This window comes from Medicago truncatula, chromosome 1 (assembly GCF_003473485.1).
Source record: "Medicago truncatula cultivar Jemalong A17 chromosome 1, MtrunA17r5.0-ANR, whole genome shotgun sequence".
NCBI classification, from domain to species: domain Eukaryota; kingdom Viridiplantae; phylum Streptophyta; class Magnoliopsida; order Fabales; family Fabaceae; genus Medicago; species Medicago truncatula.
This window is the reverse complement of record NC_053042.1, coordinates 48697622-48721649: the sequence shown is the minus strand read 5'-3', so window position 1 is coordinate 48721649 and position 24028 is coordinate 48697622. Positions and strand designations below refer to the sequence as shown.

Genomic DNA, 24028 nt, shown 5'->3' with positions numbered 1-24028 from the left:
CAAGGACTAAGCCCGAAACAACAACTTGTTAAAAAACACCCAAGACAACAAAATTTGAATACAACGAAAATACAAGAGCTTTCCTATTTTTCTTCATTCTCACACATTCGTCTCCTTTCCACCGTCTGCTCAAGCATCGTGCTCCAATGACGATCGAGCACTCCGTTAATACATGAATTAATGCATTTCTTTAAATATCTGATATTAATCAGCAACATTTCCAAGTTTGAATTGATGTCGAACAATGAATATGCATTACAGAAAATGTCTTGGTGATTCAAAATGCTCCTTCCTATTTAGGTGACCATTTCCCATACTCTCGCCAGGATTTGTCTTTGTGTAGAATGACTTTCAACACAAAATCCCCAACTTAATTCGATTATTATTAAACATGACAATCTTTTCTTTCTTTTTTCCAAACCAAATGGACTTTCATTCTTGGTTATCCAAGAATTTTTGCCACTCTTCGAGAATCCAGAGATATCAAGCCCTAATTTTTGGAATTACTATGGAGGTCCTTTGGCCTACAAGAAATGAATTCATTTTTGAGAACTGTTATTCACTTTCTAAGTCATGTTTATTAAGTGAATCACCCTCCCTAGTTATCCCATTGTACCTCACATTTTAGCCTTATCTAGATGAATCATATCTTTAGAGAAACATGCCAAGTTGCATATGCTTTGCCAAGTCTTTTATGCTGTTATTCATGCTTACGTGCAAGCTTCATTCCCAAGCTAACCTTTTCAGTTTGGATGTCTGCCCTATTTTATTCATAAAAAAAAGGCGTAGAAGCCTATTATGTGCCCATAACTTTTGGTTACAAAGCTAATAAAAAACCAACAGAAAAAAATAGAAAGAAAAACAAGAACAAACTAAGTACTCTCTAGAAGAAGAAAAAAAAGTATACATGCCCATGACTAACAATTTATATTCCTCAACAAAACATAATTTTTTTTCATTTATCAACCAAAACAATTTGATATTTAATACTTATATATTAAGTAAAAATCTCAATATAGTATAGAATAATTTTATCAGTCATGACAATTTGACATTTAATTACTCGTATCTATCTCTCATTAAATAACACTTTCTATTTGTTTTATGCAAATGGAGAAGATCTTTGGATGACATGGATAAATTAAGAAGAAGATAAAAAAAGTTTTTAAGTGTCCGCTCGGTCAATTAATGTCCAAATAAGTATCAAATATTACAAATTCATCTTAATCTTTTTTTTTTGTCAAACCGTCAAGCAATCAGAATTTCACATCTTATTTGATGAATAAAATCAGTAATTCATAGTTCAAACTTTGACCTATTATATATCTACCTTCATACCAATTGAGTTATGCTCTAATCGTCTTTTATATCACACACAAATCTTTTTCTTGTGAAATTTCTTTGGTGGGGTCCACTCACAAATCTTAATGTTTAGTGATTTTTGAATCAAATATTAAAAAAAAAAAAAAAAAATTCCAAGTTGGTTTTGAGTCAAACATAAATAAACATTTGAATTCTACTTAAAAGGGCATTGTTAATTGAATTCAACGTTGCAGTCAAAAAAAATTGAAATCAACGTGTTTGATTCACTTTTACTATTACATACTTATATTTATCGGTACAATTACTATTACATACATCGGTACAATGAATCAATTTTTTTGACTTGTGGTACAATGAATCAAATTCATCTCGGTAAACTATGAAATTGTATAACCATAGAATAATAACGTTCTTTGAAAAATACAGTAACCGCGAAGATTTTAATATGCATTTTTTATTCATGATCCTCTCTATATATATCTACCATATACCTGTTATTTATCTACACAAGTGCCATGTCTCATCAAAATATGAAGAGTGCAAGATTCGAAAATTCCTATGTAATTTTCTTTCTGCATAGTTTTTATGTATTGTTCATATTGTTCTATGACAATGTCTCAAAAGTTTTTTATGTTGCCTATTTATATCCAAGAATATAAACGTTACATGTGATTATTTATATTTTCTGCGTGCTAGACTTATAACCATTGTTTTGTGCAGGTTATTGGTGTGATATCTGTAGTTCTGATATTGGGATCACTAGCAGAATGCAGAGTACCAAGTAGTATTAAATTGAACAACTTTGATTATCCTGCAATCAATTGCAGAAAACACAGTGCAGTTTTAACAGATTTTGGTGCTGTTGGTGATGGCAAAACCCTTAACACAAAAGCTTTTAATGCAGCAATAACCAACCTTAGCCAATATGCAAATGATGGTGGTGCACAACTTATTGTTCCACCAGGTAAATGGCTAACCGGAAGCTTCAATCTCACAAGCCATTTCACTCTTTTTCTCCAAAAAGATGCTGTTATTCTTGGATCTCAGGTATATATTATATAGTCACTACTTATATGATAACTTTTATTTTGTAGCATTTGGAAAATTTTAGAATTAGTTAATAAAGTGTCATTTATATATATGATATAGGATGAATCAGAATGGCCTCAACTTCTTGTTTTACCATCTTATGGAAGGGGAAGAGATGCACCTGCTGGAAGGTTTAGTAGTCTCATTTTTGGAACTAACCTCACTGACGTGATTATTACCGGTAATTATTAAATATTGTTAAATTTATTATATTAAAATTTAAATGGGGAAGTAGTTTTTAATTTTGACCTATTTAAATATATGTTCATTCAAAAGGTGACAATGGGACAATTGATGGACAAGGATCATATTGGTGGGACAAATTCCACAAGAAACAATTGACACTCACTAGACCATACATGATTGAGATTATGTATTCTGATCAAATCCAAATATCAAATCTCACTTTGATCAACTCTCCAACATGGTTTGTTCATCCAATTTACAGCAGGTTTGATAATGCACTCTTTTTAAATTTTCTCAACCTTAATACAATATTTCATTCTTCTTCTGATCAAGCTTCATTTCTGCAGTAACATAATTATAAATGGACTTACCATTCTTGCACCAGTAGACTCTCCAAACACAGATGGAATAAACCCAGGTATTGTTAATGATTATGTTTATTCATCTTTAAGTAATGGAAATTATGGCATTCATTCATATTAAAAAAAGTTCAACTACTTGTTTTTTTTCCCATTTTTCCCCTTCTTAACAGACTCATGTACAAACGTTAGAATTGAAGACAACTTCATTGTCTCTGGCGATGATTGCATTGCAATAAAAAGTGGATGGGATGAGTATGGAATTAAAGTTGGAATGCCATCACAACAAATAATCATAAGAAGGTTAACTTGTATATCCCCTGATAGTGCTATGGTTGCATTAGGCAGTGAAATGTCAGGTGGAATCCAAGATGTTAGAATTGAAGATGTCACAGCAATCAACACAGAATCCGCTATTAGAATAAAATCTGCTGTCGGTAGAGGTGCTTTTGTGAAGGACATTTTCGTCAAAGGAATGGATTTGAATACAATGAAATATGTGTTTTGGATGACAGGTTCTTATGGAGATCATCCTGATAACGGATTTGATCCAAACGCATTGCCTAAAATTAGTGGAATAAATTATAGAGATGTCACCGCTAAGAATGTGACTATTGCGGGCAAACTTGAAGGAATTTCTAACGACCCTTTTACTGGAATATGTGTTTCTAATGTGACTATTGAAATGAGTGCACATAAGAAGAAACTTCCATGGAATTGCACTGATATTTCTGGAGTTACAAGTAATGTGGTTCCTAAACCATGTGAATTGCTGCAAGAGAAGGAAATTGAATGTCCTTTTCCAACAGATAAACTAGCCATCGAAAATGTTCAATTCAAGACTTGTAACTTCCAAAGTAGTGTCTTCTGATAACATGGATGTAAAATTTTAATTTTAATGCTATAATTGAAAAGGAATGAATAATACTATATATTTAGTTTAACATAAAACTATCATTTTACGGTTGTTTTGTGGTTGGTGTTTGAGGATGTTAAATCTATATGGGTATCTTTGTTCTTTTATCATCACCTCAAAGCGTCTTGTTAGAATTTGAAATCAATAAATTTTGTTGGTTCAAAAAAAAAAACTATTTATTACTCTCTATCTTCTTTCAATTGTTTAATTTATTATTACCAAACCATAAATGAAAGATAATTTTGAAAAAAACTCATAATTTCTTTCGTATAAAAAAAATAATTATCTTTCTTAATTTATGTAAAACAACCAATTTTTTTTTTGAGAGTATTGGAAAAACAGAAACGTTGTTTTCTGTGTATTACTTAGATGTACAGGTACAGTCTATATATCATTGTACAATACTATAATCTAAGAACTAAATAGAGAAGGATGTTTAAGACTATTAAAGATCATGATTATCACAATTATGTTGTGAGTAATAACCATGATGCTACAATTAGTTTGTGATCCTACGGTTATTGTGTAATAATCCTATAATATCAGTATTAATAATGTTCCAATAGAGAGAAAACCAAAACATCTTATAATTTGAAGAGGAAGGAATATACCGTTGAATGTAGATATTTTTCCTTTGACAAGCATTTGACTTACAATTAAAATATAATAGTATCAAATATTACTAATTAATCTTGATTTATTTTCTTCTAATTTTATGATTCACAAAGCTTAACATTTAAATTTTAATCCAAGCTGCACAATTTTGTCAAAAGTTAAATAAGATGGACATTTAAATACTTGTTAGTATTTCAATAAAACTTTCTTCAAAAAAAAAAAAAAACGCATTTCAATAAAGTTAACGTATTTTCTTTTTGAATATTAAAATTAACGTATTTGAACAACCTTTATTTTATTTCTTTTTGAACGGCATAAAGTAAAAAATTGAATTACCTTTATTACTTTTCTCTTTACAATGAATCAAAATTAACCATAGGAAAAATTGTATAGCCAAATAATAATAACTTTTGATTTGATTTTGATATGCATTTTGTAGTCATATAATCCTCTCTCTATATATAAGACCATATGCTTGTGGTTTCTCTACAACAATTGCCATGTCTCATAAAAACATGATGAAGAGTCCAGTATTCGAAAATTCCTATGTACTGTAATTTTCTCTGTGCATAGTTTTTATGTATTGTTCATTTTACTCTTCAATTCCATGTCACCTTGTCAATGGTTCAAGTTTTTATGTTGCTTATTTATTTTTGTCTAAGAAAATTGTTTTGTGCAGGTTATTGGTGTGATCTCTGTACTTCTGATATTTGGTTCATTAGCAGAATGCAAAGAACCAAGTAGTAGTAAATTGAAGAACTTTGATTATCCAGCTATCAATTGCAGAAAACACAGTGCAGTTTTGACAGATTTTGGTGGTGTTGGTGATGGAAAAACCCTTAACACAAAGGCATTTAATTCAGCAATAACCAATCTTAGCCAATATGCAAATGATGGTGGTGCACAACTTATTGTTCCACCAGGTAAATGGCTAACCGGAAGCTTCAATCTCACAAGCCATTTCACTCTTTTTCTCCAAAAAGATTCTGTCATTCTTGCATCTCAGGTATATATAATCATTATACAAAAGGACTTTTGTTTTGAGGAATTTTTAAAAAGTCTATAATCAATTAAAGGGACGTTTATATGATTCAGGATGAATCAGAATGGCCTCAATTCCCTGTTTTACCTTCTTATGGAAGTGGAAGGAATGCATCTGATGGAAGGTTTAGCAGTCTCGTTTTTGGAACTAACCTCACTGATGTTATAATTACTGGTAACTATTTAGATAAATTGATAGCTATGCCATTATTAAAATTTGTCAAGCTTATATTAAAATTTGATCTATTGAATTTTGTTCATAAGGTAACAATGGGACAATTGATGGACAAGGATCTTATTGGTGGGACAAGTTCCACAAGGGACAAATGAAAATCACTAGGCCATACATGATTGAGATTATGTATTCTGATCAAATCCAAATATCCAATCTCACTTTGATCAATTCCCCTTCTTGGTTTGTCCATCCAGTTTACAGCAGGTTTGATTAGTCACCATCTTCAAATTTTTCAACCTTATTTTTCTAAGTATATATTATTTCGTTCATCTGACTAAACTTTATATCTTCATTCTTCAGTAACATAATTATAAATGGACTTACAATTCTTGCACCAGTCGACATTCCTAACACGGATGGCATAGACCCAGGTAAATGTATTTTTGGTCAGTTTGATATACAATCATTTAGAAATTAGTTTAGATTTTTTTGTTTCAAGTTCTTTTTTGTCTTAGAAAATCTGTAACAAACGAGTCAAAAATTCAATTTTTTTTCCAACTAAATGGAACTTATGACCTTCATACTGAACAAGAGGCTCAATTGCAAGGAGTAAATTACCGACCACTTCTTGTTTTTCCATTTTTTTTACTTACCAGATTCATGTACAAACGTCAGAATTGAAGACAACTATATAGTTTCTGGTGATGATTGTATTGCAATAAAAAGTGGATGGGATGAGTATGGAATCAAATTTGGAAAGCCATCTCAACAAATAATCATAAGAAGGCTAACATGTATATCCCCTAAAAGTGCAATGGTTGCATTAGGCAGTGAAATGTCAGGTGGAATCCAAGATGTTAGAGTTGAAGACGTCACGGCAATCAAGACAGAATCGGCTGTTAGAATCAAAACAGCCATCGGTAGAGGCGCATATGTGAAGGACATTTTTGTCAAAGGAATGAATTTGGACACAATGAAATATGTTTTTTGGATGACAGGGTCTTATAAGTCACACCCTGATAATGGATTTGATCCAAACGCATTGCCTAAAATTAGTGAAATAAATTATAGAGATGTTACTGCCAAGAATGTGACTATTGCAGGCAAACTTGATGGAATTTCTAATGACCCTTTTACTGGAATTTGTGTTTCTAATGCGACTATTGAAATGAGTGCACATAAGAAGAAACTTCCATGGAATTGCACTGATGTTTCTGGAGTTACAAGTAATGTGAGTCCTACACCCTGTGAATTGCTGGCAGAGAAAGAAAAATTTGAATGTCCTTTTCCAACTGATAAACTTACCATTGAAAATGTTCAGTTCAAGACTTGTAACTTCAAAAGTAGTGTCATTAGATAAAATGGATGTAACTTTTTTTTTCTTTTTAATGAAATAATATGGATGATTTTGAACTTTATATTATCAGATTATATAATGGTAGCAAAGGTTATTTTCTTGCATGATAGTATGTACTAGACTAAACCAAAGCTTCTTGCATAGGCCTGCAACGGATGTGTCATGGCTGCCCAGATTTCGCTGCGAGATTTAACCTTATCCAACTATTCTGACAATGCTAGTTAACAAAACTATGTTCCACAGCTAACAAATTCGTGGTTGGATTCATGGTTTGGTAAGTATACATCCTTAATTCTCAAAAGAGATATCTACCGTTTTGTTTCTTATGACAATCAAATCTCAATAAATCCACAGCATCCATGTTTCACTCCATCCATTACTCTCAATAAACCTCTCTTTTCCTCTCTCTTCAATCTTCATTCTCTCTGAATTCAAGAAAGAAAATGGCCTCTCTATCAAACCTCAACTAACTTCTCCACATAAACACACTTCCAGTAACCTCTCTCAACTCCACACCTTCAATTTCTCCATTGACCATCACATTCGGTTTTCTGAGCAAACATGCCAGAAGACCGATTGTGTTGGCCGATGGTTTTAGGCGGATGGCGTATGTTCAAGAGAATGCGAATGATGATGAGTGGGGTTCAGAGCCTTCTGCCGATGTGGCAGTTGCGGAGGTGATAGTGACAGATATTGAGACGGAGAAGCTGAAGAAGGACTTGGTTGGTTTGTTTTATGGGACTGATCATGGATCGAAAGCCGCGAGTGAGACAAGAGCGGAGATTTTTGAGCTTATTAGTCAGCTCGAGGCTAAGTTTCCCACCCCTGCTTCCACTGATGCCTTGAGTTTGCTCGATGGAAAATGGATTCTCGCGTAAGCAAATTCGTTTTACTAACTTTCATCTTTTGTTAACAAGTTGTTTTACTATTTGATTTGATTCTAGTGTGTTTTAGTTATTAATTTTTTTGTTAGACAATGATTTGTGTTTGGAAGGGAACTTATCATGTTCTGCTTATTATTGACGTTAACTTAGTTTGTGTTCTGCAGCTAACAAACTCATGGTTGGATTTATTCCGCAGGTATACATCCTATGCAGGTTTATTTCCATTGCTGTCAAGTGGGCTACTGCCATTTCTTGAGGTTGAAGAATTATCTCAGACAATTGATTCTGTTCTGTTTGCTGGTCCATTGACTACCACCTCCATTGACTACTGCCATTACTCGTGGTTCTCCTTTTTGTTTATTTGTTTCCTTGACACTCTCTCTAGTTACGAGAGAAATCGATATATAATTAGGATTCCAATTGAGGTAAGTAAAGTCCGACAAATTATTCCAATCAAGGATCGAACTCATATTCTACCAAATAATTTGAGCTTAACTGAAGTGTATTAAATGTACTAATTGCTTTTAGGAAATTTTAAATTTCAGTTTAATTAGTATTATGGACACTAATCAACTGACATTAAATTTCTGAAGATTAAGTTAGTAGTTATTCACTCTAAATGCTTAATATTCTAGAATTCAATTAAGATAAACAAGTGAGGAAGGTATCATAGGCACTCCACAATTCACAGACTCATTTGATTGGAATTGAATTCGAACATCTCTTAATATGAATTCTGACTCCCAGTTGAATAAATTATGCCTCCAATTCCGACTCCAACCAATGAATCTTATGGATTATAGAGTAACTGTCATGAATCTTATTTTGATACTTGTTAACCAAGAATCAATTATTAATTTGTTTTTTCTGAGTAAAAAATCAATTAACAATTATAATATTATATTAGCGTTCAACGGATAGTCTGTGAGTATTTTTTTTTATTGTGTTAATGCGTATAAATTAGTTTTTTTATAAATTTTGATTTTTACTTCCTTAAAAAAAATTGATTTTTTTTTCTTTTTTAAAAAATAAAATTTTGATTTTGAATAAAATTATTTTTGTTTTTGATTAAAATTATATGTATAGATATTTTTCACTTTCATGTTGTAACTAGAGGTGTCAAATGGGCTGGGTCGACGCAGCCCGGCCCGAAAGGCCCGACCGTATAAATGGGCCAGCCCGGGCCAACCCATTTAAAATTGGACCGTAAATTCTAGAGCCCAGCTCGGCCCACGTGGTCCATCATGGGCCGACCCGACCTGACCCGTTTATGTTTTATTTTTTAAATTTATTCACTTTTTTTTATGTATTTTTTATGTATTAGTTACTCACCACTATTTTTTTGCTAAAATATGATTGGATGGACATAAAAATGTAAATATTTTTTAATTAACATTGAATAATAATTAAACTCTAGTTATTCCTTCAATCAAATCAAATTAATAATTTAAACTTTAAAATTTTAAAACTTTAAGTTAAATTCATTCGTATTTATTAAATTTATTTATTTAAATATTTTTTATTAATAAATTTTAAAATTGTTTTTAAAAAAAAAAAATTGTTTTTATAACAAAAGTCAAATGAAATATGGGCTAATGGGCCGTCCCAAAGCTCGATGGACTAGCCCGGCCCGACCCCATTTTTGTATGGGCAAAAAAAAAACCTGAGTGCATTTATGGGCTAGCTTTTTAGGCCACCCAGCCCAAAATATGGGCTAATGGGCCGGCCCATTATCCCGACCCATTTTTTTATAGCTCTAGTTGTAACGAACTATATTTATCTTTTTTCAATGACACCATAACATTTATGGGCTATGGTGATTGATTACTGTAAGAAGCATGTCGATGCTACTGCTGCGAGTTCTGATGAAAAACCTTCAGAAGATGATCTTAAGAATTGGGATGCTGAATTCGTGAAGGTTGATCAGGCTACGCTTTTTGACCTCATTCTTGCTGCAAACTACTTGGATATCAAGGGCTTGCTGGATCTTACCTGCCAGATTGTGGCGGACATGATCAAAGGGAAGACACCGGAGGAAATTCGAAAGACTTTTAACATCAAGAATGATTTCACTCCGAAGGAAGAAGAAGAAGTTCGCTGGGAAAATCAATGGGCATTTGAATGAATCAAATTTGGCTGCAACGTGGATTTATCAAGCTTTTAGGTTTCTTTTCTTTTCGCTGGGAAAATTAATGCTGATTGAGTGTGTGCACTGTGAAGGTGAGAAAAACATAAGAAGGGGGGGTTGAATTGTGTTTTCTTTTTCTCAGAAAATTCTTCTTCTGATATCACTTCAGAAGCTGGATGAGAGTGCTTCTGATGTGATGTTCAGAATCGGATACGCAGCGGAATAAAAACAGAGTAGAGAAAAGAAAGAGAGACACAAACAATTATCCTGGTTCCTTCCACAAACCGGAAGTAGTCCAGTCCCCCTTGCACTTCCAAGGAGATTTCCACTAAGAAATAATCACACATATTACAACTGCTCAATACTACGTAGTATGAGACTTCCCAAATGCTCAAGCACGCAGGCTAGAGACTTCCTATGCTCAAGCACTAAAGCAAGAGACTTCTAATCAAACAGAATTACACAGAAAATTGTTTGACTCTGAACACTTGATATACAATCAGTGGTGTTCACAATACAATGCAATAAAAGACTCTAGACTTAAGAATTTCTAAGATATATCAAATCAGTGCAGAAATTCAAAGTGCTTTTGAGAAACAAATTTGGCAGAGTTTTGGCGCTTTTAACTTGTGATAATGTCTCTACTGATCTTCAAGTCTTCACTTCGTTGAGATCTTAAGCACGTCTAAAGAATCGTTGAGTTCCTTTGATCATTCACCACTAATCTTTTGCCTGATTTGGATGTAGTCCTATGAAGGATCAACTTCAAATTCATTCCTATCTTGAGGGAACAATTCTGCAGGCAGAGCTGTTATCTTGTCTTGTAGCGAGGACACACTCAGGGTCGTGGAGGTAGTGGTTGTACATTTGTATTTTGTCAACTCTTCAATGAAGGACAGGCACCCAGTGCTTTTCAAATGAACGTTGGCACCTCCCATTTGATCTTTCGCTCTCTTAGACGAGGTTAACTTCAAGAGACAGCTCTTTTGAGATTTCAGATTGAATCTTCTGAACAACTTTAACTTCTGGTGATGATATAGCTTCTGATGAAATTTTGCTTCTTATGAACTTTGCTTCTGATGTCTTCTGCTTCTGATGACGTCATCACTTCAGAGGCACTTGAAACTTCAGAAACACTTCATAGCTTCAGACGCAGTTTTCTTCAGATGCTTTAGGTTCCTCTTCTTGATGGTTCCTTTGCTCTCTTTTGTTCTTCCAAGACCTATTGAATTGATTAACGTTGCCTATGGTCCTGTACACTTGAACAAATATTAGCAATAACCAATTGACAATTTTTAATACTTTGTTATCATCAAAACTCATTAGGGTTTATTGTAAAACACATTTTATTCCAACAGATTGTGTTCATTACATGGATCATAGATGACACTAAGCTATGATGTATTGTTCTCTTCCACCGGTAGTTTTTGATTTTGTTTTTTCAGTGACTTTCTAGTTTGACACATGATGTGTGTTTTTATTGTTATTATTTTGTTATGGGGTCATGTTGGGTCATATTAGCTTGTGCCCTAAGGGTATGTTAAGCAATTCTAAAATAGAAATATTCCATTAATATTTGTGCATTCAACTAATTAAAAGTTAATAAATAAAATGCAATACATTAATTCCAACAAAAAAGTTTCTACATTTAACTCCTTAACTTATGTTTTAATGGCACAAGTTAACATTTCCCTTTTGTTATATATTCGTATTCGTTTGTCAAAAAATTGTTACATCTTTGACTTTCACACTTCCCTTCATTTTGATTTAGTAGTATTTGATTAAGGAATAAGGGTCTTGCTAACTTTTGGCAACAAACTTTCTATCCGATGACATGTTTGCCTTTGAATTCTAATAGTAGGTGGTCTCCTTCCATTGTTAAATCGATTATCCAATTTGGCTCCAGTGGGAAGTAAATGCAAGCATCACGTTATAGACTCTTGCGTGTTGTTGGATAGTTTTTGATATCTGATGCAAACATCAGTTTTTGTTGAAAGTAAAAATAGAATACAATTCTATTATACATCCAAATCATCATGAGTGAAAAATAAAAGCAAGATGACTCTGACCCATTGGTGCCGAAGGGACTTGTATGAGAAAGAAGAAAAGGGAAGAGAAAGAGTCGATTTCGTTTTGTCCCATATCTTCTTGCATGAATGAGAATTGAGGATTGGAATGGGAGGATAAGAAGGGTTTGCATTGAGATAGGAACAGAAGCGATGCAAAACAGCGAGGGAATACGCATGCATAGTCCAACGTTGATTGACATTTTTTGAAAGAAATATATTGAATAATTAAGAAGATAAAATAAAATCAAAGACAAGAGGAAATAATTCTAATAATAGCAATTTTTTAAAATAACAAAGACTCTTGATAGTTGACAAATGTCACACTTTGCCATAGAACTAAGTTTGCTTTGTTTTATTCTATGATAACCGTTCGTTGAAAAAAAGAGCAAACGCTAAGAATAGTCAACGTGTTCGATTTACATTTATATTACTTAATATGCATTTTGTAGTCATAATCCTCTCTCTCTATATATATCCATCACATACCTGTGGTAAATCTACCCATGTGCCATGTCTCATCAGAACATGAAGAGTGCAATATTCGGAAATTCCTATGTAATTCTCTTTGTGCATACTCCTGTTCTATGTCTAAGAAAATAAATGTTACAGGTGGTTGTTTTTATTTTCTGTATGCATAGATTAATTACTGTTGTTTTATGCAGGTTATTTGTGTGATTTCTATAGTTTTGATATTGGTATCACTAGCAGAATGCAGAGAACCAAGTAGTATTAAATTGAACAGCTTTGACTACCATGCAATCAATTGCCGAAAACACAATGCAGTTTTAACAGATTTTGGTGCTGTTGGTGACGGCAAAACCCTTAACACAAAGGCATTTAATTCAGCAATAACCAATCTTAGCCAATATGCAAATGATGGTGGTGCACAACTTATTGTTCCACCAGGTAAATGGCTAACTGGAAGCTTCAATCTCACAAGCCATTTCACTCTTTTTCTCCAAAAGGGTGCTGTCATTCTTGCATCTCAGGTATAATATAAAGACTTTTGTTTTGTAGTATTTTTTAAAATTTTATAATCAATTAAAGGGTCATTTATATGATACAGGATGAATCAGAATGGCCTAAATTATCTTTTTTACCATCTTATGGAAGAGAAAAAGATGCACCTGATGGAAGGTTTAGTAGTCTCATTTTTGGAACTAACCTCACTGATGTTGTAATTACCGGTAACTATTTGCATAAATTAATAGCTATTAAAATTTATCAAACTTCAATTAAAATTTGATCTATTGAATTTTCTACATAAGGTAACAATGGGACAATTGATGGACAAGGATCTACTTGGTGGGACAAGTTCCAAAAGAAACAATTGAAAATCACTAGGCCATATATGATTGAGATTATGTATTCTGATCAAATCCAAATATCAAATCTCACTTTGATCAACTCTCCTAATTGGTTTGTCCATCCAATTTACAGCAGGTTTGATGAGTCGCCATTTTCAAATTTCTCAACCTTACACATTATTTTATTCATCTGACTAAACTTTATATCTTCAGTAACATAATTATAAATAGACTTACTATTCTTGCACCAGTGGACGTTCCAAACACAGATGGCATAGACCCTGGTAATGTATTCATGGTCCATTAGACATTCAATCATTTAGAAATTAGTTTAGACTTTTTTGTCCAAATTCTAATTATTATTTTTCAACTTAATGGAGTTTATGTCATTCATATTGAATAAAAGGTTCAGTTGCAAGGACTAAATTGCTAACCACTTCTTGTTTTTCCCATTTTTGCCCTTCTTAACAGACTCGTGTACAAACGTTCTAATTGAAGACAACTACATTGTCTCTGGTGATGATTGTATTGCGATTAAAAGTGGATTGGATGGGTATGGAATCAAAGTTGGAAAGCCATCACAAAAGATAATCGTAAGAAGGCTAACATGTATATCCCCTAAAAGTGCGATGGTTGCATTAGGCAGTGAAATGTCAGGTGGAATCCAAGATATTAGAATTGAAGACATCACAGCAATCAACACAGAATCAGCTGTTAGAATCAAAACAGCCGTTGGTAGAGGCGCATATGTGAAGGATATATTCGTCAAAGGAATGAATTTGAACACAATGAAATATGTTTTTTGGATGACAGGGGCTTATAAGTCACACGCTGAAAATGGATTTGATCCAAAAGCATTGCCTAAAATTAGTGGAATAAACTATAGAGATATTATTGCTAAGAATGTGACAATTGCAGGACAACTTGACGGAATTTCTAATGACCCTTTCACAGGGATATGCATTTCTAATGTGACTATTGAAATGAGTGCACAGAAGAATAATCTTCCATGGAATTGCACTGATGTTTCTGGAGTTGCAAGTAATGCGGTTCCTAAACCATGTGATATGCTGCCAGAGAAGAAAATCGAATGTCCTTTTCCAACAGATAAACTACCCATTGAAAATGTTCAGTTCAAGACTTGTAACTTTCAAAGTTAATGTCTTATGATAATATGGATGTCAATTTTGTTCTTTTTTTTGTTTTTCTTAATGAGATAATATGGATAAATATGAACTTTAAATTATATTGATATGATAGCAAAGGTTATTTTCTTCCATAATGTAGAATTAGTCCATCATACACTACGTATCACAGATCCTTGATATGCATTGAAACATAATTGAACTTTATACATGTATGTTTTCCTTTTCCCGGATAGACAGGTACTAGGTAAGTAGTTGGACAAAATGGTGTTTATTTTAATTACAGATTTCTGATTTTATATAAGTCTGATAGTTGTGAATCTCTTGATGCATTGATAATCTACATATTACTAGTGAATCAATCTAACATTTTCAATCATCCAATTCCTTTTCTAATGCAAGCAAGAGTTATTCCAATTATCCAATTCCTTTTGTACATCAAGAAAGACTTATTTTATGATTTTCAATGTTTACAACAATATTGAGATAAGATACGAGCTTCATATAGATGACATTATTGTTATTTAGATTACGAATAAACCGTAAAAGTTTACAGCTTATAGCTATTCTCATAACCAATTCACTAGCTTATCATTGAAAAAGAATTTACTATTTATATTATCCCTCATGTAGTACTCTATTTGATATGTACAAAGCAGCAACACTTTGACGCGGCTTGGCGCACCACATGTCATGGAGCGGATCACACTTCAGTGTCTTTTGGGCGCGAACTGCACCTGACATTCACCAAAAATTAGTAAAGTGTCTGTTAGGATAATTAAAATAAGGAACATTTATGTGGTGACTCGCCTAGTTCTAGAAGCAAAATTACTCATCTTAATCTAGAAGGATCTAATGTAGAAAGTGATATTGAGTATGTTAGGGTGCACTTGTCTTATTGTGAATGTGCATTTACCTATATAAGTATTGTATAACCTTATATTGAATCAATGAAGAATTTCAATATTATTTTAGTTTCTTAGATATGAGTAGTTAGAGTAATTTAGTAGTGAGTGATATTCATCACCTAACAGTGCCACATGCCACGTCTAAATTTAAAATAGAAAAACTGAATAAATTATAAAGAAATGATATTTGAACATCCATTTTGTGACAACTTTCTCTCTCATACTCACATCATATTCTCATTTTCTCTCTCTATTGCTTTGGTTTTTGTGTCAAGATTCACATTTCTTTCTATATTTTGATTGTCCCACAAGTTGTCTTACAAAATGATTGTTCAAATAACACTACTCTAAATTATATGGAGAGAGAAACAAAACAAAAACATTTTTGTTCAGCTTTACCTCATGCTGATGGGGGTGGTGGGTTGAAGCTTCACGTTCGTAGAAGAAATGCATAGGAAAGAACGAACGTGTTCCTATTCTTGAGAAGAAACTGAAACTTACCGTGACGGATGAGTCCCCGTTGTGTTGCTTTAACAACCTCAAAAAGGGGTTTTGAAGGTGGTATTTTTAAGTTGAAATTGGAACGTGGAAAATATTAAAGTAAAGACTTTATATTTAGATTCCCAAAACAATTCCAATGTTTGAAGGGATAAATTAAAATGGGATCAATGATTCAATCTAGTAGAACGGACTCTCAAACAAGGTGCCATTTAATTTGGAAAAAGCTTGTTTTTTCCCACCATGGGAAAGTTAGTTTTTAACTTGGAACACAATTTTATCATGGTCTTTCAACACACTATTTTTTTCTTCATCATCTTCCACCATCATCCTTTACCCGTTTTTCCTCTTCTCATTTCTTCAACTAAGATCCAAGCAGTATCGAAATAGTTAAACTCAAAATGAAGAGGAAAATGGAAAATAATTACTTATTCGAGAGATTGAAGATGAAAATGGAATAAATTAGAGAAGTATGGTTGCTGGCTGAAATTTGCCTCTATTTTTTACCAAGATAACCTATTATTGTTTGAAGTGGAAGCACTTCTTCTTCATAAAAAATTGTCTCTAATTTTTTTTTCATCTCTTTTAAATTTGAAATTCGTTTCCGGTTGAATCGTTGGAAGCTCATTTAGTAAGAAAGCAGGAATTTTATAGATTGCTTTTGACGGCAAAAAAAAAACTAATACAACAATGGAGTTTTTAGATCTGGAATATTAATCATGGCAATACTCATACCCATTCATGAAGAGAGAGAAAGGAGAGGAGAGGAGGAGGACGTAGAGAGAGAAAGTGAGTAATTTGGTTGATGTTTGTGTGGTTGAAGAGGGAGAGAGGGAGAAAAATTGAGTGTTGAGGGAGTATGATAAGAGTATATTCTTTATTAGATCTAATGGTTAAAACTTACTTTCCCATGATGGGAAAAAACTAATCTTTCCCAAATTAAATGGCACCTTCAAACAAGTGTCTTCCATGATATGAAAAATCTATGTTCCAATTTTGATTGAGAGAAATGTACTTTTCCGAATTGTGTCTCGAACAACATGAGAAAATTCACATGAAGCTAACTTGAGAATGAAAACAAAATATGTAAAAAGAGATGTTTAAATATGTAGAAAACTAACCTTTGTAAGTGTATACACATAATAATTTTAATAAAATCACAAAGCGGTCTGTAAAAAAATTTATGAGGTTGGATAGTTCAACTAATTTGAACTAAGAATTAAAAAAGTTCAAGTAAAAAAACTACTCCTTCCGTCTCAAAATAACAGACGTTTAAAGTTAGTGCATGATTTTTTTAAAAATGATTAATTGTATTAAAATTAAACATGATATAACGATTTTTTTTTTTTTGAAAGGAAACATGATACAACGACAACTATTAAAAACTAGCACATTAGAGAAAAACATTATAAGAATAATTTTATAATAAATCAGAAAAACAATAATATCTATACTTCTACACTATATATAAAAAAATGATTTTTGACTAACTTTTTCACTATCAATTATATCTTTAAACAAATTTAACTATAAGAATATTATTTTATTGGTGTCATTCAAAAAATCAGAATTTATATTTGTTATATTGTTATAAGATAAGTATTGTTTGTTAAAATATAAAATACAAACTATGTATTATCTATATTATCATTTTAATCAAAATCAACATGATTTTAATCAAAATTTTATAAAAACAATTTTTTTGTAATTTATACATATTAGTACAATAAAAAAAAAAGTAGATAAAAGGTTAGAGAGTGTCTCTCTAAATTCTAGTACCTTATAATAATAATTTTATAATAAATCAGAAAAAATTCTTAAAGAAATAATAATACTAGCAATGATTCCTAAAAAAAAATAAAAATACTAGCAATGTAACAACAAAAAACAATGGAACAGTGATACCAAAAATAAAATGTAAAATCGAATTAATCAACATGTGGGGTCCATAGCTCAGTGGTAGAGCATTTGACTGCAGATCAAGAGGTCACCGGTTCGAACCCGGTTGGGCCCTGTTATATGGATTTTTCCTTCCAAAATGTTTTTTTTTTTTTTAAACAAAGTATCTAAAAATAGTTTTAATGGCCTTAAGAAAGAAGAAACTTTGAGCAGGTTCGAGAATCACTAAGTTCGCGACTTCTGGACGACGTTGCTAGAACAATCTCGACGCTCCCGCTCCTCGCTATTTAATACTCAACTTCGAAGATAAACAAACTACAATAACGTCGATTAATCTTCTGTGATATTATTATCAAACTAACTCAAACACGCTATTCATCAATGGCAGAATTCGAAATGTGTGACACCGAAACCTTTGCATTCCAGGCTGAGATCAACCAACTTCTCAGTCTCATCATCAACACTTTTTACAGCAACAAAGAGATTTTCCTTCGTGAGCTCATCAGCAATGCCTCCGACGTCAGTTTTTCTTATTCTTCATTTTCTATTTCTTTTGGTCGCATTACATTACTTTAGAATAATTGATTCTGAATTTTTTTCATTACAGGCTTTGGATAAAATTCGATTTGAAAGCTTAACGGACAAGAGCAAGCTCGATGCTCAGCCAGAGCTTTTCATCAGACTTGTTCCTGATAAGGCTAACAAAACACTATCAATCATTGATAGTGGCATTGGCATGACTAAAGCAGGTAAATTAATTAAAACACCTTTTTCATACATTAATCTGAAACACTAACACTTCTGATCAAAGATGTGTCAATGTCAGTGTCGTGTGCTTGTTAATTCATATTTAATGGGTGTGTTGTTGATTGTTTCAGATTTGGTCAACAATTTGGGTACAATTGCGAGGTCTGGTACAAAGGAATTCATGGAGGCATTGCAAGCTGGGGCTGATGTTAGCATGATTGGTCAATTTGGTGTTGGTTTTTACTCTGCTTATCTTGTTGCGGAGAAAGTTATTGTTACTACTAAGCACAATGATGATGAACAATACATTTGGGAATCACAAGCTGGTGGATCTTTCACTGTTACTAGGGATGTTAATGGTGAACAACTTGGTAGAGGAACTAAGATTACCTTGTTCCTCAAGGAAGATCAGGTAAACACATTAAACTACAACTATATTCCTAGAGCTTTCTAATTTCTAGACAGTTTGAGAAATTAAATGGACATATAATTATGATCAAAGACTTTCAATATGAACGATAATTTGAAAATATTATTATTAATCTAGAGGCTAAATTGATAGCATTCATGGTTATTAGTATTTAACAATTTTATTATGATTCAATACTAGCCTCTTGAAAAAAATTATTTTATGCTTCAATATTGAATTCAACTCAATCAATAAGAATCTCTAGTGTGCATCTATTTTGGACATAATTTTACCTTAAATTTTGATACATACATATAATGAGTCACTTTAAATTTGCCAGCTACACTTTTTGACAATTTTGCATAACAAACCAATTTTCTTTTGTTGTTTGTTTATGATTTGAATTATTTATAGGTTCATTAAGATGTATGAGCTTATATGATGTTGCTATGGCACAGAAGATTTGAAGCGAAATTTGAAAATGAGTCTTTGGATAAACAGCTAATTTGAATCATGATTGTACTCTATAATGTTGATCTTAGGCCTCTTTGTTTTCCTTCTTGTGTCAATAGACTAATGATATATTGAATTTTGTATTGGTTATTTGTTACAGTTGGAGTATTTAGAAGAGAGAAGGATTAAGGATCTTGTGAAGAAACATTCTGAGTTCATTAGCTACCCAATCTACCTCTGGACTGAGAAGACAACTGAGAAAGAGATTAGTGATGATGAGGATGATGAACCCAAGAAGGAAGAGGAAGGAGATGTTGAGGATGTAGATGAAGGGAAGGAGAAAGATTCAAAGAAGAAAAAGAAGATTAAGGAGGTTTCTCATGAGTGGCAACAAATCAACAAACAGAAACCAATTTGGTTGCGTAAGCCAGAAGAGATTACAAAGGATGAGTATGCTTCATTCTACAAGAGCATTACTAATGATTGGGAAGAACACTTGGCTGTTAAGCACTTTTCTGTGGAGGGTCAACTTGAGTTCAAAGCTATTATCTTTGTTCCCAAACGGGCACCGTTTGATTTGTTTGACACTAGGAAGAAGATGAACAATATAAAGCTGTATGTGAGGAGGGTTTTCATTATGGACAACTGTGAAGAGCTCATTCCTGAGTACCTTGGATTTGTCAAGGGTGTAGTTGACTCTGATGATTTGCCACTCAACATCTCTCGTGAGATGCTGCAGCAGAATAAGATTTTGAAGGTGATTAGGAAGAACCTTGTGAAGAAGTGCATTGAGATGTTCAATGAGATTGCTGAAAATAAGGAAGATTACAACAAATTCTATGATGCTTTCTCCAAGAATTTGAAATTGGGTATCCATGAGGATAGTCAGAACAGAGCTAAATTAGCTGATTTGCTCAGATACCACTCTACAAAAAGTGGAGATGAGATGACAAGTTTGAAGGACTATGTTACCAGAATGAAGGAGGGTCAAAAGGATATTTACTATATCACTGGTGAGAGTAAGAAGGCTGTGGAGAATTCTCCATTCCTGGAGAAACTTAAGAAGAAGGGCTATGAGGTGCTTTTCATGGTGGATGCTATTGATGAGTATGCTGTTGGCCAACTGAAGGAGTATGATGGAAAGAAATTGGTATCTGCTACAAAGGAAGGGTTGAAGTTGGATGAGGAAAGTGAGGAAGAGAAAAAGAAGAGAGAGGAGAAGAAGAAATCGTTTGAGGATCTGTGCAGGACAATGAAGGAGGTATTGGAGACAAAGTTGAAAAGGTAGTTGTCTCTGATAGGATTGTGGATTCTCCATGCTGTTTGGTGACTGGTGAATATGGATGGAGTGCAAACATGGAAAGGATCATGAAGGCTCAAGCACTGAGAGATAGCAGCATGAGTGGTTACATGTCTAGCAAGAAGACAATGGAGATCAACCCTGACAATGGCATTATGGAGGAGCTGAGAAAGAGGGCTGAAGCTGATAAGAATGATAAGTCTGTGAAGGACCTTGTGTTGCTTCTCTTTGAGACAGCACTCTTAACTTCTGGATTTAGCCTGGATGATCCAAACATGTTTGCTGGTAGAATTCACAGAATGTTGAAGCTGGGTCTCAGCATTGATGAGGAAGAGACTGGTGGAGATGAAGACATGCCTCCAATGGAGGAGGAAGTAGGCGCTGAAGAGAGCAAGATGGAGGAGGTTGATTAAGGAGTCACCACTCACCAATGGTCTTTATGTTTGTGTCAGTTGTTTATTGCAGGAAAAAACTTATGGTGTCATCTTATTATGTTTAAATGTTTAGCGTGATGGATGATGCATGCATATCGGTCTACACGTTTTATTTTTTACTGTCTTTGGCATGTTATCAAGTGGTATCAAATGTGCTTTTGGTGTGCATCACCTAATTTTGTAGTATAAATAAATTTTGACTTTCTTATTTCTTTTTATTAGCAAACAAATTAGAAATTTGTTGGGATGGTAGGTTTCAAAATGTTATGTAGATTAGTGAGATCATGATCTCACAAAGAAGTAGTTTTACTTTTAACAATGCATTGATGTTGAGTTAGACTTGGTTCTTCATCCTTAAGAATCCTTCAAGCAATTCAAATACGACAAAGAAGTAATTAAACGGTTCATATGAAACAATGTGTTCCCACAATTCAAGAAAGACAAACGATGGGGTTCATCTAAGGGACTGAAAATTTGGTTGTGATTGAATGCTTGGATGGTTAAAGAAATGAGGGACTAAAGTAACTAGGAGCAAATACAAGGGTAATTCATCGTATTTAGCATAAAATGCACAGGTCCCCTCGTATTGAGCATAATACAATTTTGTATTGTATTATGGTCGGCATTGATCTATCTATCTATACTTACCAAAGAGAAATGATATACAGCATGACGGCCAATTCGTTGGTATTGCACTACTATATGCGCGCTGGTTAGGTTTTTCCCAACAAAGTAAAAAAAAAAAAAAACTACACAACAAATAAAAAACTTGTATAACTTATTATTTTTCAAAATGATTAATAAAAATAATCTCTCCAAACAATATTCTAATTAATCTCTTCAAACAATTACTGTCGAGAGAAAAAGGTCAATAAAACCATCACTAAATATAGTTTTTTTTTAGGTAAAGGTTTGGGAAGACAACAATTATGTTGTTAATTATGAATTGTTCATAAGTAAAGGTTTATTTATCCATAGGTAAAAGTCATGTTTGTATATTTAACTACAACTTAATTGTCTATCACTATAAATAATGTTGGATAAACAAAGAAAAAGATAGGTTTTGATTTTTTTTTTCCTTCTATAAAGTGCATTGTGTTATGGTTTAAAGTAAAATTGATTTTGACATTGAATAATTTAGATATTATTTTGTAAATATTTTATTAAAAAATTTAGAATTTATTTAGCTTTTGTTTATAGTAATAAAAATTACTTTTTAAAAAAAATACTAATTGAATTTGTTTGGATTTAAATATATATAATTTTTTGTTTTTTTTTTTAAATTATCTCAATTTCTTGTTTCAAAATGATGTCATGTTATAGGGAAAATAATCATTTTCATATCTGAATGTATAACTAATAAACACAATAGTACATCAATGAAGTAAGTACAAAATAATCTTTGACTGTGTAATTTGTTAGTCAAAGTAGTTGATGTGATAAAATGTTTTCTTTAACCCCATGACCTTAGAGCTCTTGGAGGGTTGAAGTGTAGTGGGTTAACGCGCAGAGGGTTAAAACGAATAGTAGGTATGAAAAATATAAGCATGTATTGATCATAAATACGAGCATTTGTTCTCGTCATGGACTATTTCGATAAACGAGTGCTTAATCAGAAATTATTTTGCAAGTTCCCTACAATGAAGGACCATTGTGACTACTCGCTACACATTCAGAAACAAATTACTATTTGTCTTATGAGATGACGTAATTAAAAAATTTGTGTGTGAATAAAGTATCATCTATACGCAACAATAAAAATTAATCTTTTGAGTTGGATAGCATTATAATGGATAAAAAAAAACTCTCCCTCGGGATGTTTTTTATTAATATATTTTTTTTAATTAAGATATTGATTAAAAAAAAAGAGAGAGATAAATGATATGTTGCAGCCTAAGGCAGCATATAAGAAAATGCTACTATAAACTAATAAAATTGAGCGTATCAAATAGGTAAACACAAACTCCACTGAAAAAAAAAATTAAACAAGTTTATTCGCTTTGTAAAAAAAAAAAAAAAAAAAAAAACGCTTTAAGTTAGTAGTTTGCCTTGTCAAGAAAAAGTTAGTTAGTAGTTTGACCTTGTCAACAATATCTAATATCATATTAAAAAAATTCAAAATTGAAATGAACACGAGTTTAAATTAGATAATCTCATCGTAAATTACTAAAAAAGTTGTTACCGAATGGACCCTAAGAATTTTTTTTTTTTTGAGCAATCCCTAAGAAAAGTTGTTACTGAAAGATAATGTCAGATTTATATAACAGAGGGAGGGGTTAACTTGTGTTTAATTAAAGAAGCACATAAGCATCGCAAAGTGAAGCAAAGAAGAGGTGGAGTAAGTTTAAAGAAAAGCACTTGGCATTGAAGAACATTGACATTAGAGGTAAGGTTTTTAATTCTTAATTAATGCCAGCGTTTACGTATCTGATTACATGTCTACATAAAAAATCTTAACTAACCTTTTTTGTGAAGTGTTTAATAAACTTTTTTTTTTGACAAATTGTGAAGTGTAGTGTTTAATAAACTTGATATCCGAACTGTTCTTGACATGCCAATTCCCACAAATTGCATACTCAGTTCTAATAAAAAAGAAATTCAATAATAATTTTATTAGGTATTGTTTCTAGTAGGATAGATATCTCTAATAGTTGTGTCAAACAAATGGTCAGACTGAGAAAATATGTTCTAACAATCGGCATGCTTTTATAACATTTGTTTTAGATATTTTTGGCTTCTTAAAATAAGAGGTTATTGAACTTCTACATAAATGTTGTGTTTATAAT

The 24028-nt window shown here is 32.5% G+C and overlaps 4 protein-coding genes, 1 non-coding gene and 2 pseudogenes across 6 annotated transcripts; all 7 read left to right on the top strand.

Annotated features, from left to right (window-relative positions):
- Positions 1-1846: 1846 nt before the first annotated feature.
- LOC11420475 (probable polygalacturonase) lies at positions 1847-3894 on the top strand. Its single transcript, XM_003592153.4, has 6 exons — positions 1847-1883; positions 2044-2370; positions 2473-2593; positions 2689-2863; positions 2946-3016; positions 3131-3894. Exons 1-6 carry the CDS (start codon positions 1854-1856, stop codon positions 3826-3828), a joined length of 1422 nt encoding a protein of 473 aa, XP_003592201.2. The 5' UTR covers positions 1847-1853; the 3' UTR covers positions 3829-3894.
- Positions 3895-4942: 1048 nt separating this feature from the next.
- LOC11414847 (probable polygalacturonase) lies at positions 4943-7122 on the top strand. Its single transcript, XM_003592152.3, has 6 exons — positions 4943-5036; positions 5168-5494; positions 5584-5704; positions 5794-5968; positions 6065-6135; positions 6361-7122. The coding sequence occupies exons 1-6, from the start codon at positions 4989-4991 to the stop codon at positions 7062-7064; spliced, it is 1446 nt and encodes a 481-aa protein (XP_003592200.1). The 5' UTR covers positions 4943-4988; the 3' UTR covers positions 7065-7122.
- Positions 7123-7145: 23 nt separating this feature from the next.
- Positions 7146-8454, top strand: LOC11414846 (plastid-lipid-associated protein, chloroplastic-like; annotated as a pseudogene).
- Positions 8455-9758: 1304 nt separating this feature from the next.
- Positions 9759-10090, top strand: LOC11418787 (SKP1-like protein 1). Its single transcript, XM_003592150.2, has one exon. It carries the CDS (start codon positions 9759-9761, stop codon positions 10068-10070), a length of 312 nt encoding a protein of 103 aa, XP_003592198.1. The 3' UTR covers positions 10071-10090.
- A 2570-nt stretch (positions 10091-12660) lies between these two features.
- On the top strand, positions 12661-14644 carry LOC11440780 (probable polygalacturonase). Its single transcript, XM_024773937.2, has 6 exons — positions 12661-12697; positions 12805-13131; positions 13209-13329; positions 13411-13585; positions 13663-13733; positions 13921-14644. The coding sequence occupies exons 1-6, from the start codon at positions 12668-12670 to the stop codon at positions 14607-14609; spliced, it is 1413 nt and encodes a 470-aa protein (XP_024629705.2). The 5' UTR covers positions 12661-12667; the 3' UTR covers positions 14610-14644.
- Positions 14645-17942: 3298 nt separating this feature from the next.
- TRNAC-GCA (transfer RNA cysteine (anticodon GCA)) lies at positions 17943-18014 on the top strand. Its single transcript has one exon. It is a non-coding gene; the product is annotated as a tRNA-Cys (tRNA).
- Positions 18015-18236: 222 nt separating this feature from the next.
- On the top strand, positions 18237-21496 carry LOC11424159 (heat shock protein 83-like; annotated as a pseudogene). The gene is made up of 5 exons (XR_005643857.1): positions 18237-18418; positions 18507-18648; positions 18778-19058; positions 19669-21281; positions 21363-21496. The product of XR_005643857.1 is annotated as a heat shock protein 83-like (transcript).
- Positions 21497-24028: the final 2532 nt, after the last annotated feature.

Excerpts from the sequence above, each read along its gene's own strand:
- LOC11420475 (XM_003592153.4), top strand. The coding sequence starts at position 1,854 with ATGAAGAGTGCAAGATTCGAAAATTCCTAT. Across the intron at positions 2,371-2,472 it reads CTGTTATTCTTGGATCTCAG|GATGAATCAGAATGGCCTCA; the intron begins GTATATATTATA and ends TATATGATATAG. Across the intron at positions 3,017-3,130 it reads CACAGATGGAATAAACCCAG|ACTCATGTACAAACGTTAGA; the intron begins GTATTGTTAATG and ends CCTTCTTAACAG.
- LOC11414847 (XM_003592152.3), top strand. The coding sequence starts at position 4,989 with ATGTCTCATAAAAACATGATGAAGAGTCCAGTATTCGAAAATTCCTAT. Across the intron at positions 5,037-5,167 it reads CAGTATTCGAAAATTCCTAT|GTTATTGGTGTGATCTCTGT; the intron begins GTACTGTAATTT and ends TGTTTTGTGCAG. Across the intron at positions 6,136-6,360 it reads CACGGATGGCATAGACCCAG|ATTCATGTACAAACGTCAGA; the intron begins GTAAATGTATTT and ends TTTACTTACCAG.
- LOC11418787 (XM_003592150.2), top strand. The coding sequence starts at position 9,759 with ATGGTGATTGATTACTGTAAGAAGCATGTCGATGCTACTGCTGCGAGT.
- LOC11440780 (XM_024773937.2), top strand. The coding sequence starts at position 12,668 with ATGAAGAGTGCAATATTCGGAAATTCCTAT. Across the intron at positions 13,132-13,208 it reads CTGTCATTCTTGCATCTCAG|GATGAATCAGAATGGCCTAA; the intron begins GTATAATATAAA and ends TATATGATACAG. Across the intron at positions 13,586-13,662 it reads GTCCATCCAATTTACAGCAG|TAACATAATTATAAATAGAC; the intron begins GTTTGATGAGTC and ends TTATATCTTCAG.